A 22353-nucleotide genomic window follows, 5' to 3' on the forward strand; every position below is an offset into this window, starting at 1 on the left:
CAAAAACTATCTTAGTATATTAGTAAGTTCAGGAGCTAGTCTACAAATTACAATCACGTTTATACCTACCTTGACTACAGCAGAGCCCAGAACTAGGCCTAGTCTAGGCCATGGCTGTATTTATTATTTATTATTATTACATATAGGCAGTAGGAATAGGTCTAGGCTAGTGGCCTACTTAATCTACTAGGTAGGCTAGTTATAGCGCCTAATTACATAGGCCTAAGATTAAGATTTCTATTAATTATGCCTAGGTTAGGTTAGCTTACCTAGTTTAGCTAGGCTACCTAGCTAGTATATTACTAATAGGTCTGCTTCAAGGCCCTACCTATGTTGAAAGTACCTCTCTAGTCTAGCCTACAGTTTGGCCTAGTAGTAGATAGAGGTTAGACCTAGGCTACCTTTTAATTAGTACTAACTATACTACCACTACTACTACTACCTAACCTAGCCTAGTACTTTATACTACTAGGCCTAGGCCTACTACTAGTACTACTACTAGCGATAGGCTATATATTTTAGTTTTACGCAGACCTCTAGGACTAGCTAGACTAGTAAAGGAAAGAGGGCGTAGGCCGAGGCATCTAGCTTAAGCTAGTAGTAGGCTAGACCTAGTCCTAGCTAGGCATAAGCTAGAATACTATTTATTACGCCTATATGGCATAGCCTAGGCCTAGCCTAGAGTAGGCTAGAGGCTAGGCCTAGGCTAGTCTGTTAGTTTAGTCTACGCCTAGGCTTAGAGTAGATAGGCCTAGGCCTAGCCTAGGATTTTGCCTTAAATAACAAATTACCACTACTATTGATAGGCTAGCCTAGGCCTGGCCTAGCTAGGGCCTACGTAGTAGTAGGCCTACCAACTAGCTAGTTAGAGGGCCTAGCCTCCGGCCCTAGCTAGCTAGGGCCTTCCTGGGCTGGGGCATAGGCCTACTACCTAGGCTACAGTATTAGCCTACTCTAGTAGGCTACTATCTAGGCCCTACTAGGCCTAGCCTACTACTAAATTAAAGGCGCCTACTAGGCCTAGGCCTAGGCCTAGGTAGCTAGCGAGACCTAGCTAGGCTAGTAGGGTAGGCCTCCTAGCCTAGGCTAGGCCTATGCTAGGCTAGGGCCTGTCATTTTATAATAGTTGGGTTAGGCCTAGTAGCCTAGGCTAGGGCCTAGCCTAGGCCTAGGGTTAGGTAGGCCCTAGGCCGAAGAACACAATAAACAAAACATTTGTTCAAAGTCCAAAAAAAAGCATGGGCTTAGGCCTACCCTTCTTCATTTGGTTGGTCCATGATGCCTTGTTGAAGCTCAATCGATTTGTTGGTGGCCATTGCTTGGTTAAAACAGAATCTTAGAATAGTTTTCGAATTCGAATTTTGCTTAGTAACACGTTAAGACTATACACATCACACGTTAAAACAACTGATAGAGAGAGAAATCTCAGGTTGTTGTCGATTTTTAGGTGGCTGATGCGCTGCTTATATAGATAATAAGTAGCGCGTATGCGTGCACGTTCGAAATGCATCTTTTTGTTCTACGCGCGGTGAAAAGAACGGTCGGAATGTTCTATGGTTGCCATGATACGCTTTTCGAAATTCCATCTACGTGGCGCTATACGATCTTTGGTTTATATTAGGACAAGTTAGGAGGCCTACTGTAGCCGTATTCACCAATTTCCCTTAAATCCTAAGGATTTCCCTTCCTTAAATCAAGAAAATATTAAGGGTTTCACTTAACTGGTATTCACAAAGGGTTTAAGGTTAAGGGAAACACTTAACTTGGTCTATTTTATTATTTATTATTATTATTTATTATTTTTTTATTATTTTATTATTATTAGATTGTATTCATTCGTAGTTTGATTTTTAATATTATTTAAAACACATTATTAAGTTTAATGGCTAAATCAAACATTACAAAGTTATGTATACAGCATAATGACTGAAAATAACCCTAAAGCTCTGTCTACACTATCAAACTCGTTTGACAAAAAAATGTGTGATGTGCCCAAATATATGGTAGTCATGCTTAAAGATATGGTAGTGTAGTGATAATAAATATGATATTATTATTAGAGTTCCGTGACTCAAGATTTGTCGTTATGAAGTAGGATGGCCAGTTCCTTTCCACCTTATCCTCTATAAAATTTGCAACCAGGTTCACCTAAGTGACCTAAGAGTTGTTAATATCGGGAATTGAACCCGAGACAATAATTATATTGAAAAACTATACATAAAAACAAATTAAAGTTGACTAAATATGAAAATCACGTGTCCTATCGTGCCTTCCATACAAATCTATTGCGAAATAACTGAAACAAGGAATTGTTTTTATTCTGTTTATTTTATAATCGTCTGCTTCTACATTTGCTTCATTTTCATTTATTCAATCCTCTCCTTGAACATTGTTTTCATTTCATTGTATCTGTTAACAATCATCAGCTTGTGTACGTATATTGATTGTTAAACGTAATTGTCATGTTTTGATCCAGTAAGGTCTTATCAAGCGTAGACCTTTATAAAAACTTAGTCTACACTAACAAAAGCTCAGACTCGAGCAAACTCCAAATTTGGCAAGAAAAGCTAGATTGCTAGTGTAGGCCTAGACAAGTTTACTATATTAGTGTAAACTAGTTTACGTTTACTAGTTAAATTAAGTCGTGCACCTATTGACAAACTATTTTACTGTACTGAGGTTGGGGAACCCAGTAAATCAAGTGCTTTGCTGTCATGTGATCCTCCGTCGACAACATAACAGCTTCCATTAACTAGTCTAAACAGGAATCACAAACTTTTCAAAACAGTGGAAAACTCAAAGTTTACATTAGCAAACAAACCCTTCAGTAAAGATTGCTGATAAATTACAACAGGTACATGTTGTTGAACGTAATATAAACGCGGGAATTTCAAACTGGTTTTGATAAACGTGCATGTCTCTAAGATGTTTATCGGTTATCTATTGCAGTCATAGTTTCCGGGCCTATCGGGATGGCACATATTGATCGTCTTAGCTGGCTACATCCCACAACTGTCCATTTGCCGTTTCTTTTGATTGAAATGCATAATTTACTTTCCTTAATAGATAAAGTCTTCTCCATATCTGAAAAAGATAAACATAGGCTAATATAAATAATATAGGTTTTGAGTGATGAGTTACGAATGATGATGTAAAAGTCAAAAAAAGAAGTAACAAAAGTCATAATTAATAGAACAAAGATAAATGACTTAAGTAGGCTACATAATGCGCATGGGCAGACGAACTGGTGTAGGTGCTCCTTGTCGAGAGCTAGGGTCATATGAGTGGGGTTTGGATGAGTTGTGCTATTGACCGTAGGAAGATAGCTTACTTGAATATTTTGATTGGCTTGCTGTTTTAAATGTGTATCCAATCCACACGTCCTCTACGTATTTGTACGTCCTCAGTAGAACATTCTGAAGGACTTCATTTTCGTTGGAAGAATCAGCTGTTGCGATGGCGCCTCCTAGCGATTGGCAGCGCTTTTTTGCGTCTTTCCATTGTAGCAGTTCGTCTGACATAAAATAGCAATGGCTCGCAGTTGTCCTACTGCAGGCTGGAAAAGAAAATTGTTAAATATAAAAACATCGAGTCTCCAGCAGACAATAGTTGTTAAGTATTTGTAAAACTAAAAAGGGTATAGCTCTGGGGTAAATACTATTTGCAACAAAATTGAAATTGAAAAACAAGCAGTAAAAATAAAATAAGCTCCCCCTCCCTCCACCCTCTGGTTTTAATAACAAAATCTTGTCCTAATGACAATATTGGAATTTTACTATGTCAGACATGCTGGCTCTGATTCTTCTTTATGGATACGTACCTCTTATGTGAAATGTACATGGCTGTACAACAGCACCATCAACGTTTGCGTAGCCTATGCATGTTACCTTCTTTAGAGTACCTGGTCGAACGTTGAACCCCGACTTTGGGCTGCAAAATGTGGTGAATTTTCTCTCAAGCGGGTCAACGACAATCGGATCATCGCTCCAGTAAACATAAAGGTTTCGTGACCCAGTCTGAATGGACATACTCACTTTGGTGGGACACACCATTTTAGGGAATTTGATATCTGAAACAAATTAAATTATCATGTTTTATTTCTAAAATCATAGCTGCAGCTTGGTAAGTAACTAGGAATTAATTTTGTCATGACAATTCTTGTGCGCATGTATGGACGTGCTCGGGACTGCCATTCCAGTCATAATTTTGTCCTCTTATCATTATCTATATTATACCAACGTCTTTGTCATCATCGTCTTTATAATGACATCATCATCTTCATCATCATCACCATCATCATGATCATCATTCCATCATCATGATGATGATCATCATCATCATCATCATACTGTAATCATTCTCATCATTATTATCGTCAACAGCCCAATTCCTACCTGTCTCACAAATAGTGCTTGCTTTGTCTGTGCATGATGTCATTCGCCAGTACCCATTAGGCTTGAATGTTGCACATTGTAAACCATATTTGTATTTTCCAGATTTTGGATTGATTAATTCTGAAAAGAAATAAATAAAATATGTATGCGAAAATTCCTAAATGTCATTAAAAACTCTTTCTTTACCGGTAGAGAGATGTTTACATTTATAATTTATTAGATCATCAATGGTATCGGGTGGACATTATCATCTACAGGCCTCTTTAAACTACATCAGAGAAGCTTGGTTCCCACTAGTGCCGCAATGCAAGGACTTAGATGCAACGCAAGCGAGTAGACCAATCAAAAGCGACAGTTTGAATAATCAATCTCTTGATTGGTCAACACGCATACGTTGAATTTATTTGTTTGCGTTTTGTCTTTAGTGTGAGAACCAAGTTTAACTCATGAAGTTGTACAAGACTTCGTAACGCTTGCCTCGTGTGGAGAAGAATGACGTTAAACCAAATTTGTTTTAGTGATGCTATTGTAATACTATTGTGTCAACAAATAGGCCTACCAAACGCTAGTGTGAATCAGGCCTTATTGACTTACTAGAAATCGGTGACTCAAGACCGCTTGTCCACGTCCATACGCCATCATTGTCCATGTCATTGTAGCCTAACCACGGTGTGCGCAACGCTTTACCATTATACGCGATCGTACTTTGAATACGTTTATTTTGAAACTCTGAGCGAATTGTTAACAATTCACCACCGTTTCTTATACAGGCATCTTGCGCTTGCGCACGTGTCTGTTTCTTATGGATGAATCGTGTGCAGCGCCCGTCTCTAATGACGTCACAGACTGAAACAAAATATGGAATTTTAGATAAATATTGCGGCTTTGATCGGAAGAAACATACAAATTGTCTCAACACAAATGGTTTAAGTTACATTAGTGATGTGAGAACACATTAGACCATACACACTGAATGTATAATGTTAGTCCTTTCACAACCAAAACACAAAGCATTTTCAAACCGTAGTATTCATGTTTGTTTCAACATTACCTATGATCTCTATTCTAAACGAACAACGCCGAACAAATTCTCTATAGACAGTATCTCTGACGTCACACTGTACATGCGTAACTCCTTCTTTAAAGACACTGCCAGGTGTATGAGAGCACTCCAGGACGCCAATTCCCCGTGATCCGTCCACAGGCCAAAAGACCTTTGAGCCTGACTTCTTGTGAGGTAGAACTAGCTGTATGTCGCGGGGACACGATAACGCGGAGCCTAACAAAGAAAGTTATAGAATGTTATGATATAACTCATTTTAACTTAAGTTAAAGAGATTACATTGTAACGAAGAGGCAAATGAGTACATTTCACTCGATACACGACAGTACGAAATTATGAAGACGTCATTTTTGTTTGGTAGTAGGCCTAATGGATGGAGTCAATGTCCAGCATGATAAGGCGAAATAATGTAGAAAGCCTAATTTTCTAACTGTAAATATACAACACAAACAAAATACCATTAGCATTATGCTAATGGAATAATACGATGAAGATGGTATGTAAATTCGTACACGTACTAGCATCTCCCTTACAGAATGAGTGCCTATTGCTGAGCTTCTTTGAATATGTAAATTTGTTAAGACTTGCCTGTTGTAAAGACTTCGACTTCGGTGACACATAACGTGTTCCAACTATTAGCTTGGATTCCGACGACTTTGCCTAACAATGGTCTTGTGCACTGTACGGGTGTTTGAATCCGATCATGACGCAGAGTTATGTGTGAACACACTGGATTTAAGGTCAACTCACTGTTGAAACCAACGGTAGCATCAGCCCAAGGTGTCTTGAAGTCTGAAATTGAAATATTGGATTGGGATAGAATAGGTATTATGTACGTTTGTTTGTAAACATTGACAGTTGAAGCAAATGAAATGGAATGGAAAAAGACATATTTAACATTGCCACGCACAACATTGGTTTATCAAGGTTAGAGGCGATGAAATGTACTTTGTAGAGTTACAAAATCTGTATTATGCTTAGTGACAATTAGGGGCCTACTCTATGGTTGAGATCTGGAAGGCGTTTGAGGGCTACACGTTGCAGAACAAAACGCTTCCTTAATTCTTTTGTTCCGTACTCAATTAGACATTTAAATAATCGTTGTTAAGTCGTTGAATTTTGTTGCTATGTCATTTTGTTGTATTAACCTTTTAACTTTGAGCAATTGTATGTCACATGAATTTCCGTATGGACAAATAAAATGAACTATGAACTATGAACTATGAACTTAATTAGTACAAAGTAACAGCAAAACGTTAAATTAACTTTCATTTCTCAACGACGACCTTCGCAGCCCTTTTTATCAATAGGCGAATCTATTCGCGCAACTGAGCTTTGATTGGTTTTTCATTGTATGCGCATCCCAAAAATAGATAGAAATACGCATGTGCAAAAACAACGCCTACAGTAGTACCTACTAAGTTTAAGGTGAATTTGTAATTTCATTGCTAACTGGTGATTAAATGATAAATTACAAACAAGCCAACATACCATAACCTAAGCATTTTGTTATTCGTAAATGTTTAACTACGAATATATCTTCTAGGTCTACCTTCCACCAAGGCTTGTATTGAAATTCTGGATATAAAAAAAACAAATATTTATAAGATGTTGAAGCATATGTTAATCGACTACAAAGAAGTCAACTTCATAAGTCGTTCAATGGCAAATACAAATCTGAAGGAAAGTATTTTTTATGATGAAGAATGTAAAACAGGGAAGAGTATTTTGGCGCTCCTTTCAGTCTATTCGCTTAGACCGTCTGCTCGAAACAACAGTAAAACGTCTTTTTTGCAAACTTTATGTTGACGAATTGTCTTCTAAAAAAATTAAGTACAATTTTATATTACAAAAAAACATCATAAATTAGAAATATCTTACGTGTTACGAGTGAACTTGCGTGGCTATCAATAATTTTAGGCCAAAAATATCCATCAACCACCGATGCTGGGTCCCATTTCCATACACTGCTGGCGTATGTAGGCTTGCCTCTAGCGACGCTTCCAGGGCAAGAATAGGTATTACACACGCGTCGCTCTCGGGCTACCCCGGTACATTCGCCTGGAAAGTTACAGACTCTGACTCGGTCTTGAACCGCACCTCCACAAGAAACTGGACAGTCACTCCATTCGGACCATTTGTTGAAAGAAGCTGTAAGGAATAAATAATATTGCGAGTTCTGCATTATTTTTTACAAAGTAGACCTAACATGAGCATGTTAATCTAAAAACGTTTACGATGTAACTTTTTCAATTTTCTTTCTTTGCAAAATAAACCATCAAGTTGGTATATAATCGAACAAACCAAATCCAAACTTTCCACCAATTACTTAGCTACTCATATCTACTGGGTTCATTTTCTATTCTTACAACAAAATTCTTTTACCATTTTTTCTCGTGTGATATGTGAATAATATTCGTGTAAAACTCGAGTACGTTACCCAAATTTCACCTGAATAAAACTCGCGAGTAACTTATGATAATAGAGTGTAGTTACATACAGTTACTGTACCTTTACTTGTTTTGGATTTCCATATTTCACAGACAACACTAGCATTCCACGAGCAATAGCGTTCTTTCCAACCGCCGTATACGTCAGAGACAACACAGTCAATAATGTTTCGGAAGATTTGTGACGGTGGTGACGTCACGAAATCTGAAAAAATCATTTTAAATATTTTAAAATAGATACGAGATATAGGTAATGGAAGTTGGTTGTAGACACAAAACATTTTTTTCAACAAAGCTAGCCGACGACAAAAAGATTTTTAAAATGTATTTTCTAAGAAGAGATGTTTAATAGTCATATATGACATTCATTTAGCATTAGTGGAGCTTCTGCATTTTGACAAGATTTGACACATCTAACATATTTAAAATAATTATAAAACCATACAAATATTACAAAATGTTACAATATTATAGACCTACTAAAAAGTTCTCTTAAATTTCGAAATTGATTAATATGAATTTCATTTGGAGAAATTGCAATCTAAAATTGGAATTATCTTAGTTGTCTAACTCTACCTGATTTGTTAATAATAAATTCGTTACATAACAGTTGATAACGCTTTTTTTTTCATAACATTTCTTGATTGACAGATCGCATTATCTAAATTAATATAATTTAATTTCTAAACGCCCTCTATGGTATATAAAATGCCACCTGTTACACAGTTGATAATAATCTTTCTAACAGTAACAGGTGATCAGTGATGAAAGTAATATATTTAATTTGCATCCACGTTTCATTTATTATTGTGTTGTTTATAAGGTAAACAAGCTATCATTAAAAAACCAATGAAACGAAGGTGTTCTACCGAGGCCTAAACTGTCCATGCTAACATTTTACTTTGCCGGGTTTTTACTTACTATGATAAAAACTTTGTTCTTGTGTGGTGGATCCCCATACATATCTCCCCTCAGTGTTGATATCATTCAGCGCAATCCAGTAAAGATACTTCCCAGGTAACATTTGAGTTACTTTTCGTCTTAGAAGTTCGTTCTCTGTTGCTGATGATATCACGGGAAGAGCGCCCCCAACACGGTGACATATTCTCTGCGCTTCGAACATTGATACTTCTTCATCAAAGAATTTATAACAACTTCTTCTCCAACAATCTGAAATGAAAAATTGAAGTCATCATTTTTATCAAAATCAAAAAGATGAAAAATATAAAACAGATTTGAAAGACTGGAAAGCAAATTGTTTTATTCGATATTAAAAAAGATAATTCTCATTAGGCCTATATTATTATTCTCAACAATAAACAGAAAGGGGATCCAGTCAAATCCACAAATTACAAACATCTTCGTTTTCTAAACTTGGCTTTCTTTTAATCAAACTCGCCCATTTTGCAAACTCGCCCTATAAAACATTTTTTTTTGGCAAAGACAAAAGTTGTGGTGAAGAAACAAGTCAATGCAATGATGAGAGGTCTTTTGTAAGTATAGTTTTGAGTTAGGAAAAAGTGAAATTAAGAACCAATCGAATATATTTGTTGAACTCTTTAACTGAACTTCTAGACAACGAAGAGTATAAACAAAATAACTCACTTGCATTGTCTGTTTCTTCATGTTTAGGTATGGAATAATAGTTTAAATGAAATCCAGTTTCCGTGGTTGACATATCTGTGTACATACGAACCCATGCTTTGTTTGATGAAGTTACGATCACGGGAGGAAGATCAAATCCACAAAAACTGAAAAAATGTAAATAGATGCTGAAATAATTCAAGTTATCTTTGCGGGTTGACGTTTTGTTGGTATTTTTTTTTCTCTTCCAAACGTCTTAAGGCTAGGCAGAAATCAAGACCTTACCAAGTGCGCTATGGCAATATTGTAATCCATCCGATTCTTGGGTACTGTATCTAGATTTCTCCATATCATATCAACTATTTGGTAATACAACTTCACTGTATTTATGCCGTCTATGCATTAGGCCTACGTCATTCTATTAATTTTTCAGGCATAACGGATTGTAACTAGGGCCATCACGTTATAAAACAAAGTGTATTTATTCGTTAACTTAAATTCAAATCTTACCAAATTAAATATGCATTGATCTTTTAACTGTTGTATTGTTTTGAAAGAACTTTTATTTATTGTTGATTGCAAGATTAAGAAATCTCTGATTATTACCTATTATGTGTGAGTGGCGAAATTCAAACGTACCTTTCGCCACCATTGTACAGGTCATCCTTCCTGATCAGCACGCTATCAGCCTTACACTCAGGAGCTGGCTCGACGTTGAATGACGTAAAGTTTAATACGATTTTATAATCTGGTTTTACCTAAAATATGAAATAGATACTTTCTGAAAGATTGGTTCAATGTTTAAATGACGAAAACATTACGATTGTTAAGATGAGTCAACATTTTTTTTGGTAAGGGATTACATTAGTAAACAAAGCAATGAAAAGGTGACATATTCCCAACATATGTAACATATTTTGTAGACACACTGTTTCTGTTGGTCAGACTGGTTCCATGTCAGATGATTTTTGATTTGATATAAAGACAATCATTTGCTTACCTTTATGTACCACATACAATAAACTTTATTGTCATAGTGCAAAGGAAAGTTTGGAGATGATATACTTCCAATGTCATCAGTCAGTGCAAAACGGCATTTATCTACGAAGACAATTCAATAGAGGACCTTTAACAAGATCACAGAGGTACTTTTGCGTAAGAGATTAGATTTTGGGCGGTGTTTGGTGACAGCAAGGGATGCTGAGATCCAAAGATTAAAGGCGCGCTTTATCTGTGGCTGCGACAGTTCCACGCACATGGTGAGAGGTACATAAGTAAGAAGCTTTCGATTTGAAACGACCGATGATCTAGATGTGTCGTGTATCATCTGGAACTAGAAACTACAACAACTTTCTCGAGGGATAGAGTGAAGAAGCGCCGTTTAAACGTCCCCTAATTCGCACAATGCGCACCATGACCTAATCTTTTGCTATAGGTTGTCGGTCGTCGAAGGCTCATTGATAACGATGGTTTAGCCAACATTGTAGGCCTAAAATGTTTTAAAATAAAATTACCTTCTACAGTGGTGTTCCTCTTGTGACAGTACTTTCCCATATATTTTTCAGGACAGATACATTTACACTTATGTCCTTGATATCCCCCATTTATACACTTCAATTTCCTACTACATTTTGCTGTAATATAAATGTAATCAAAGTAAAATGGAAGTAAATAAATCTGGTAAATAATGGAGATTTCAGTAAGTACAGTTTTCTCACAACTAAGGTTTTTTATTCTTTTAAAGAAACAAAGTAATATCAAATTAAACATAAATATTCATTTTTATTACAATTGTTGTTTAAAATTGTGTGTAGTTAAAATATATATAACCAATAGTTCTCTAATCGTACAGTAACTGGAGGGTGAACGAAACTAGAAATAATGTGAATATGAACTCCGACCCGTTATTAGCTTGGATTGACGAATCAAAGGATATATTGCACGGGCCATTTTTACTCAATACTGTGTTCGAATCTTATAGTTTTTACAAACAGTTTCCACTGAAATAATCTTAGCTCATTTAGGCTTCTTTGTTTAAACACGGTAAAAGTGAGTACACCTAAGCTAGCTCAATACGACTTACCACTGCAGTTGTATGCCGTGTTTACAGACTTGGCGTCGTAGAACGTAATGTCCGACGACGGGCCTACATCGTACTGTTTGAGGGGGTCGACTGTGACAAATTTACTTCCCAAAGGTCCATACTGTAAGAAAAGAGTATGTGTATGTCGTGTGAACAAGCATTATTATTGAACCACAAGAATGTGCAAAGAAGAGAGAGTCAAACAATGTGTCTCATTTTTTATATAAGATCAGAAAGCTCAGAATAAATGTGATGAGCTGAGTCGTACTGATGATTATAATTATTTGGTGTGTTCTTTGGATTATGCTTAAATCAAGTGTTTATATTTTGGTTTAGACAACATTAGGAGGAAAGCCATAATAGTAGTAGACTAAATAATTGTCACATTGTCATATTATACTATTTGTACAGCGTCTTTTTTTGTTCAAACTTGACTGTCTTTTCACTAACAGGTGCACAGTAATTTCATTTTGATAAATATTTGTTCGGAGACTATTTTTTTTATCGAAGGTAGTATGGTCATCCTAGGATGAAAACCTTTCGAATTTTGTTTTTTTTTTGTAGAAAGGATGTATATTTATCAGTTTATCAATGTTTAACTTTCGAAGTATAAACGGCTCTTAAAGCTTGGTTCCGACAATTACTTGCATTGGGCTTACGTCATTACGTACTACTAGTGGGAACCAAGCTTAAATGATTATTACGTAATGTTTTCTTTTACCTTTCCGTAATGCATGACTGAACCCAGGTCATACTCGACGTTGATGGTTGCTGTCATCATTTTCTGGTAACGAGACGCTTCTTCCTGAGGTACGTTCTGCCACAGCATCGTGATGTGTTCGTCCCTGTCGGGCCTGTTGTGTTCATGGTATACACCGATGGAGTGGCCTAGCTCGTGAATAACGCCAAACAACTATATCAGATATAAAATAGTAAAGTAGCTCCGTTTCACGTCACGTCTTCAGTTCCGTGAAACGGAACAAGTGTAACGGTATAGCTATAACATATTTATTTTTCCCTGAATGTCTACGCACAAAAGACATCCTACGAATATCCACATTTATTCTTTGAGATTCGAACCAGATCATGCTAACTATGGGGCGCATAACGACACGTGACAGGATATGTATACGTACGTGTCCTCTATCTTTGCGTCGCGTATTCAGCATCTTTACAAAACGATTGTATAGAATAATTTTGTATTTTTGTTTACTCATTTTCCTTATTTGGAAATTATATGAAAGAAGCTGCAACACTTTGCGTAGAATTGAAATTGAAAAAACATTTCAACAATCACGCTTTTTGGATCGTGTTGGTATTCTTCCAATTAGGCTTAATATAATAAACTGTCAAAATGTTAAGCCGAGCTTAAGCTAAGTGACATGCGTCACATACATGTCAAAAAATAATTTATTTAATTTGACCTATGGTAAACCACCTGTTATGAATTTCATCAATAACACATTGTATTGAGTTTTTTTTATAATTCGATTCATTCCTGTCAAACATTTTACAGATGATAGTTGAAGTTAATTGGGCCAAAATATTTTAATTTAAAATATTTAGGCTAACCAAATTTACGACACAAAAACGACTTTATCGAAGGCTAAAATAGAGACCATCAATTAAACTTTGCAATATGGAACGTCAATTGATAAATATGTAATAAACGTTTAATGCTATGGAACGCCATTGCTAAAATATGGTTTAAACTTGTAATGCTATGGAACGTCATTTGATAAATATTATATAAGCTCTGGAAGATTATTTGAAAATACCACAACATTAATGGTTTACATGTTTCACGTAATTGAAGGTCTACTGATAAACGGGATAGGAATCGAAACTACGACCTACAGATCACCGAGAGTATATATTTATAATGGTAACTTACAGTATTACAGGCGTTGATAAATTGCTTTATACTATATCTTCCAACAACAGATCGACACCTAAATATAGATTAAAACAACATAATTGAATAAATAGTACCTGTAACACAATTACCATTATTATTACCGATCTCTGAATAGGGCGAATGCTTTTATGAGTTGAAATACTGACTGTTTTATTCTACAAGGCGAAGCTGCGTGGAACTCACAAGCCCCTACAACAAATAGACATTTATCATTACTTGTAATAATTTTCACTGCGATCATTGACTGCATATTATTATCAAAATAAATCTAATAATCGCAATTTTGCATTCATACTAAAGTTGATTGACTCTTTTTAAGAAAATTAAAATTTGTAAAAATCAATCATTGACATAGTTTGTACGTTTTTTATCTACTTTCCTTTCAATTATAGAACAAGTCTGTATGTCAGGTGTTTGCTCCTGTCCTTGACTTGTCTCACATTGAAGACGCGTTGTAGGACCATACTGACCCGATTTCAATAATATTATGACATGGCATGAATATTAGTTATTGAATATCATAGAAAAAAAATCCTTAGTTTTGTATCGAAGAAATATCTTCATATAGAATTAGCTTAGTAATTTTGTTTTTCTCTACCGGGAATAGAAATGGATTGGAAATGTAGGGCAAAACAATCTCAATTAAAATGAAGATATTATTTCTTTTTATCTTTTTAATTTTGCTTATTTAGTTAAAGTGGTTGGTATCTTCATATTCTCTATCTGTTAATATATGTTTTATTTTATTTCAATACCACCAATCAATATAACCATTGAATATAACCTTTACCGTGCAACATACTGAACGAGATTAAAGTGTTTACCTGCCTTCTTTAGCATTAAATATAACAATTGAATTGAACATATACCGTGTAATAGAACTAATATTGAACGGGATGAAAGTGTTTACCTGCCTTCTTTAGCATTAAATATAACAATTGAATTGAACATTTACCGTGTAATAGAATTGAACGGGGTGAAAGTGTTTACCTGCCTTCTTTAGCATTAAATATAACAATTGAATTGAACATTTACCATGTAATAGAACTAATATTGAACGGGATGAAAGTGTTTCCCTGCCTTCTTTAGCATTAAATATAACAAGTGAATTGGAAATTGACCGTGCAATAGAACTAATATTGAACGGGATGAAAGTGTTTCCATGCCATCTTTAGCATTAAATATAACAATTGAATTGAACATTTACCGTGCAATAGAATTAATATTAAATGGGATGGAAGTTTTTACCTGCCTTCTTTGAAGAAGTTAATTCTGTCATCGTGAGGTAATGTTTTTACTGTTTTTGAGTTCCATGGTACGAATCGTATACACGTACGCTCCTCCCACCTGCGCATTCCTTTCCGTAAAATTTCTTTATCAACAACTAAAAATGAAATAAACGAAGGTAAGTGATATTGAATGAATGGGACATAAATTGTATTTCATGCTTACGCCCATGCAGGTTAGGTTTTTTTGTCGGTGTGGCGTGGAGAAAATGACCATGGGATTACCCACATGGATTGTGCTTCTCCCTTTTATTGCTGGGGTCTGCCCAGGGTCATATGAGGATATAAATTCGCACCAGAGAATCTAGTCTGGGTTCCAGACGGAGTTTTGTCTTAATATTAGTTAAAAGATAAATATTTTGGCACATATGGCGTTTCATACGTATACTACTTGATTTTGGATACTCCGTCTGGGGAAACACGCACAAGTCACGTGGTTTGACACCAAGAATTCTTGGTGCATACGATTATCCGGTTGACTAGTTTCAGCTGCATGCGATTGGCTACTCTCTCGTACACCGTTTAAATATTCATATTTCAGAATTTCAAAGACTCAACAACTAAGATTATGCGCATGCGCTATGTTACGTTTAGACAATGTGTACTTGGGTACATTTATGAAAGTTCTGAAGGCTAGAAATTATTTTATATGCCTAGTAGTCTGGTAAACATTTGATGGGATCTTTGAAACATGAAAACTCGTCTTGATATTATGATAGGCTAGCTTCTCCGCAAATCAAACATTGAATGGATCATTTATTACGCGGAGATAATTTTGATTTAATTCCCACCCAGACCCTGTCCTGTTCTGTGTGGGGGTGTAGCCCTGTTGTGTGCCGGTGGTATGTAGGCCTACTTCATTGGCGTTTTATTTGGCAGGTCATACGTGCGAGTTGAGTAGGACCTACGAAAGAGGCCTAGGCCAAGGACTAAACAATTAATAAACAAAACAACTTGGCATTACTATTTTATATTTCAACAGTCTCGATCGTACATTAAGCACTGGTAGGCCTACGTACTCGATCTCTTTCATTTTGAAACAAAATGATCATTGGTTGATTCGAAATCCATATTTACATACCGCCCGCCCCATATAGCCAAATACGGTATGATAACCTACGTCATTCTTATCGTATGTTTGTGGTCTGCAAATCGATTTCTATACGTGTTTCACAAGTCTGTATTTTCAGACAAGAATCACGGTCAAAATAAAAACAAATAAATAAAAAAAAAAGATAATACAGACTTGGAGCAAGTCTACAGAGAATCCCACTTGTTCCTGTTTTTGGCAAATTGCAAGCCAATTATTAACAACTGATGCTAACCAATTTGGCTACGATTTTCGTTCGTTTTTTTTTTATTGAAAGTTAACAACGTATAGTATTGGTCATGTATCCTACCGTGAAAAGGTCAAACTAAGGACAGATTTAAAACCTGTACACGTGTAAAACATTACCCCATTCTGACCTTAAAGCCTCCTGGACTTACAAAAGAAATATAAATTATAATCCGAGATAATGGTTACCATTTGTTGAAAGAACTGTAATTATTGTCTGCTATAGAAAATAGTTCAACGAAGAATTTCAAAAGTCACTCTGTAGGCCTACGTTGTCATTGGCTTAATTACAGAAGCGGGGTGTAGCGTGGGTACGCGCGTTACCCCCTCCATCCAGCTCCCCCTTTGACAGTACATTAAAATAATATTGTAATCGTGCTGTTATAAATTTTAACCCGATCTACATTACTACTTTACAAACACTCTGAGTTAACCACTGTTTGAAGAAGTTCTTTAAAACTAGATGTTGCATTTTAAAATATTAAATTCAATATATCTGATAAGCTACAGTACAATAACATTATGTGCTTAATACCTTTGTTAAATAATAATATAATATATGAGATAGGGGAGGTGTTTTGTGTTCATTCTCGTTATAAAACTGTGCGCGCTCGCAGTTACATGTGGATGATAGTACCAATTTTGCATTAGGAAGTTTCAATGAAACTAGTTTTTAGTGCCGGGTGTTTTGTATAGAGACAAGTTTTAAAAAAAGGATCCCATTTTTAGTGAATATCTGGGATCCGATGAATTGATTAATAAGTTGACTCTTTATTATAATTTGTACAGTATAATATATTTTAGAATGATTTAAGTTTGCCAAATATCACACTTTTAAATCAATGATAATCATGTAAAGCCCTGTCTGCACTATCAAACTAGTTTGTGACAAAAAAGTGTGATGTGCCCAAATATGGTAGTGATATGCCCAAATATGGTAGTTATATGACATCATCATGTCCATATATGGATATCAAAGCGAAATATTTTGTTAGAAAGTGTGATAACGTTAGTTAGTCACAACAGAAGCCGCGGAAGTAATATAGGCCTACAGGAAAGCAATAAAAAAGATTGTTAAGTTTATATGAAAACAATTCTAACAATTTAACTACAAGTATATCAACGTATAAAATGTGTACTGAGAGATTACACTTGAATTCGGAACTTTAGAATTGATTGATTTGTTTATTTCAATTGAAAGGTATAGTTAAATAAGATAATCAAGTTTAAATGTGTTTAGAATTGTTAGGGTTGTAGGGTTGGTATTAAATTGTGCGTATCGCGTTCTCGTACGTCAAGACTTAATACTATTTTCATTTCATTAATATACAGTAATTTGATATCATACATTAATTAATTTGTTTATTACTATAATTAAAAATAACAGTAATTTTATATATAACACATAAACTAATTTTTGTATTATTAATATTACTAATCGAGAAAACAATTTTTAATCATGTTGTGCTCATTAATTAAATTTTTTTCCGAATTAAATAATTATGTAGGTCAAAGTAAATCCAGTTGAGAACAATTTATAAAATATCTTTATTATAAAGCTCGGTCTACATTATCAAACTAGTTTGACAACGAAATGTGATGTGCCCAAATATGGTATTGATAGTACGTCATCGTGTCTACATTTTTTGTCACAAATTTGATAGTGTAGACAGAGCTTAAGTTTGATTGATCGGTTAACGAAGACTTTGAGAAATATCCAACATGTTAACTCGTCTATTAGAAGATTGCTACTCATTTGAGGCCGAGGTACCCTTCACACCAAAACACCGCAGTTCGCCCTCCGGAAACGTTCAGCTGTTTAACCCCGGTGTTTTGAACTCTGCATTTGTTGATTGTTGATTTTACCTTTCACACCAAAACACCGGGGCGTCAATTCTACGGAGTGTTGCTTTTGGTGTGAAAGGGGTAGAAGAGACTGAGTTTAGTAGGAAACAGTCGGGACCGACCAATCAGGATTGAACCCGGGGTTGTAAGGCAACAAGCACGTTAACCAGCTACACATCCACTACTTAGCAAATACATCCTAGTGAATGTGTTAATAGAATGTGTGATTTTTTTTAAGTACAGAATTAGATTATTGTGTACATACAAGACATTTGTTGAAAATAATTATTAGTGTCATTGTTAACTTTCGTTTCTAAATTTAAATACAGTAAACACTTTTTTATGTAATCTCAACATCCCATGCCATAATACACTTTTATAAATTGTTTACCCGCCATAATTTAAAATACTGTAGTTATAGTCTGTTGTTTTCTAGGAAATGTGTTATTAAATACCGTAGGTAGTAGGAGATTTGACTCGCAGTCTGGTCGAGTAAGACCTGTGCCCACGCGTGGGAGTCCCGATAGGGCATTTGTCTGATGTCATTGACTTCTTTCAGGTGGCTTCATAACAACTTATATACACTTATTACTATTAATATTGCCATGATATGATGTTCCTATTGGTTATCTTATATATTTTATACATTATAGAAGATAAACTAAAATATTAATTTAAAGAGGAGTTTTAAAAGGTCAGGGTAAGTTCTATCAACATTATCATGGATTTTGCCCTAGCCGCGAACCTGATGTTATTGGTGACGTGTTGAGGGGAACGTTCATTGAGCAATCACTGAGGCTTGTACACCTTTCAAAGTGCCCCCTAGCCCCTAAAGTTCTCCTACTTCCATCACCACTTACGTGCTTCTTCTTCTATTTTGAACGGTATAATTGCACCTGGCCAAAGTCTGTTTATGTTTGACACCATGGATCGTTTACTGCGGGATGTCCCATGACTACGCTCTATACGAATGTCGGTAAGAAATTCTGTGGAATCCTGAAAGAAAATAATAGCCATACAAGTCACAAGTAGAATGTTGCCGGCCGAGTTCATCAGTGACATCATCAAGAGACACAGTAACGCGCGCGTTTTACATTCTGGAATAATATCAAAGTTTGTACGCGCGCGTAAACTGTGCGTCTCTCTTAAACCGGTTTCCATTATTTGCAAATCAAACATTCCTGAACTCTGATTGGTTGGGCATCATGGCAAAAAGTAGATGGAAACATGAAGACGCATGCGCATTAACTTTTCACGGTAAAATAATAGCGCTATTTGCCAACTTCAATTATGAGAATTAAATAATGTAGGCCTACCACCGCTAGAATTGAACCTGTGGCATTATAATTTGAAGGCAATTTGCTTATCACCGAACAACCATCCAACTAAGAATATTAATAGTTGTATTACTTTACAAACGTATAGTGAAGAAAAAGAAGAAATGAAACAGTACCAAAAAAAAAGTATGGCGCGCCACTTGGGCATATTTATGTTCACTTACTTCTTCAAAGTAATCAACTGACGGTTCTCCATTACTTATTAATATGAATATATAATACACAAGAAATATTGAACAGCCTAGCATTGCACTGTGTGAGTTATTATATTATCCCCAAGCTGAAATAAAAAAAAAAATGACATACTTAAAAGGGCATGATTCAACAGTTTATCACGTTTTCCACATTATTCTGTTGAGAAAACTTTAGACGTGACTTCATAAAAGTAACTCTAATATCTGGGAATTCTAAATACACACACATGAGTAGAAAAAAGTTCTTATAAGTGTGTGTGTGCTTTAACGGATTTATTTTAGTAAGTCATAGCTCAATTTTAAATGCTGTCTGGAGAAACACTCCAGTCATTGTTCAATAGCTTGCATTGTTTGTAATTCGGTATAATGAATGTTAAATTACATTAATAGGTATAAATAGAGAAAGCCATGCAGCTGTCATGTACTTGATGCACCTTAAGCCATTGAATTTTAGAAAGAATAATTGTCAACTTTCCACAGCGAAGGACTCAACAAAAATTTAAGAATGTACTCTATTTTCAACCTTTGGTTTATAATATCATATTAAATACAAATTGAACATATTATTTGCTCGGTTATAAAAAAAATGGACTTCTTTATGAGTCTCAATAACTAATACTTTAAAAGAAAAGTCTGTGCCGGCAATTTTAGTTTAATTCCCGCGTGTATTTTTATATACTCGTCACAATTGTTTTACTATACAATGACGAATGTATAGTGCGTCACAGAAATGATGACTCGCGTATAGTTTGTTTGAGTCTAGTTTCTTGTCTGAGATAGTCATTTAAGGTCGTTAAAATATATTTATTAAAATGGGGCTAAGGGCTCTGAATCAATTAATTTAAAATTGAATAAACCGGAAGATGATCAATTGGATAAAAACAATTAATTTGAACGTCTGGACTGATCAATTTATATTGACTGGTCTATGGTTGTTTAGTTGCAATGCGGACCAATGTAGACGTTTCCAATAGACATACTGGGTTTAAACAATCTGAATCAAATCAATCAATCGTTCCATTTTTAAAGTACCATTTTTAACGTCTATTTCTCATAGCGCTGTCAGAATTATAAAATGAGTTTTTAGAATTTACTTAAAACTTTCCAAATTGTTGTGTTTTTAATATGTAAAGGTAGAATGTTCCAGAGCCTAGGCCCAACAGTCCTTTTTTTTATTTTAACGCTTTCCCGCCGCGCCGAATAGTCTTCTGAATTTTCCACCAACAGTACTGACAGTACTAAAAGTACATTATTCCATTATTTTCCCTTTTTTTAAACCGTAATTTAATGCAATTTCTGTGGTATATCACTCTAAAAAAATACACTTAAAAGTATCATTCAAATGCACCACTGTATGTCTCTACGGTTACCTGAAAACATTTATTTTTATTTTTCGTTAATAGAAAAGACGAAAAGGAATGGACCCATGCGTACCATGTTATCAGCATTTGAACAGTGAAATGTACACTTTGTGTACCGTTTATCTTCCAAGATTTATAGAAAGCAATCAACTGAAGTGAACCTTACAAAAGTGTACAGTATAAGGAAATGAGAGCAGATTTCAACCACACGGTTGAGTTGTTGGGCACCGTGTCATTCAACGATGTGGGTAGATATTTATTTGGAGGTTAAGAAATAAAAAATAAACAACATTTCCAAGCATACTTCACCATTTGTCATAATATATGTTAGGCCTAGTAAAGAAAGGCTGTACTTGCATGCTCAAATTATTTAGCTAGCAGCGGTAACAAAACTTACACAGAACAATGTCAAAGATGTTTTTAAAAAAAATTAAAACAATACAACAAAAAGGGAACTCGGCGGAGTTAACATAACGTCTAAAGTATAGATTAAGACAGTAACAGCAGAAGTTAATAGATTGCACCAAGTAAAAAATGCCTTCTAAGGAAATGTTTGAATTGGCCTAAATAAAACATCTTTATTATTTTTAGAAATCGACAGCTATGTGCGCAAGTGTAAACAAAAAATGCATAAACCGGGCACGGTAACAATAGGAACAATTCCCGAAAAAAAAAATCAAAGGCTATTAAAAGTTAAACAGACGTTAGTAATGAAAAGAAAAAAGCGCGAATATTTACCAATTTGTATTAATACAATTAAATGACATAAAACAAATGTATAACTTTATACAGTCTTATAATAAGGGTACACCTCCAATAAACGCCACCTTACGGTGTACGTGAACAGCGGTTGCCTGTGGTGTTATAACTTATACTGCCCTTCGATTTTTTCACAAAAAATTGACCCCTGAATTGGAATGTCCCTTCAATTGAATAATGGTCACAAAAAAAGGGGTTCTTCTTTGTGTACTTACCTCACGAATGATGCACAATTATTCCTAAATATCCCAGTTTGAGTTACCTTATGTTTTGACAAGCACAGAGGAGAGAATAAATTCCCAGTGTTGCTGATTCGATTCCAGTCACCTGATTGAGTTGAGAAAAAGGTAGGCCTACGCCGCTAACTTCTGACTCACGCTCAATTTCACACAATCAAGTTGTCATATACGTCTCGAAACAAATACTAATGTGCGGGCAAGTCAGGGGTATTGTTTTCTATTCGAAGGCCACTTTCTATAATGTTTAAAATTGCCAGACGGTTTACAGGAAATACGAATAGCATGGGCTTCCTAGCAAATTAGAGAATGAACTAAATTGATAGATATGAGCGGAAGCATATTTGAACTAATTGAGAAGTGTACGAATGAGTTCAATACTGAAAAAAAGAACATTATTAATAAATTAAAAATGTAGGATGTAACAATGATATAACCTTGTAGCAGAATTTTTTTTTTATTATTTATTCAACTTTTCACTAAAATGTACATACAAAGAAATAGACA

At 35.2% G+C, this 22353-nt stretch overlaps 1 protein-coding gene across 1 annotated transcript; it reads right to left on the reverse strand.

The window, feature by feature from the left end:
* Positions 1-2329: 2329 nt before the first annotated feature.
* On the reverse strand, positions 2330-21923 carry LOC140043815 (uncharacterized). The gene is made up of 22 exons (XM_072088283.1): positions 21826-21923; positions 19461-19576; positions 18820-18955; positions 14741-14876; positions 13469-13526; positions 12296-12487; positions 11575-11695; positions 11006-11125; positions 10492-10592; positions 10131-10249; positions 9513-9658; positions 8829-9077; positions 7969-8112; positions 7339-7608; positions 6949-7035; positions 6046-6249; positions 5446-5673; positions 4989-5240; positions 4395-4514; positions 3821-4069; positions 3332-3556; positions 2330-3084 (listed from the first exon to the last, which is right to left on the reverse strand). Exons 2-22 carry the CDS (start codon positions 19542-19544, stop codon positions 2930-2932), a joined length of 3396 nt encoding a protein of 1131 aa, XP_071944384.1. The 5' UTR covers positions 19545-19576; positions 21826-21923; the 3' UTR covers positions 2330-2929.
* Positions 21924-22353: the final 430 nt, after the last annotated feature.

Source organism: Antedon mediterranea, chromosome 3 (assembly GCF_964355755.1).
Source record: "Antedon mediterranea chromosome 3, ecAntMedi1.1, whole genome shotgun sequence".
Lineage (NCBI taxonomy): Eukaryota > Metazoa > Echinodermata > Crinoidea > Comatulida > Antedonidae > Antedon > Antedon mediterranea.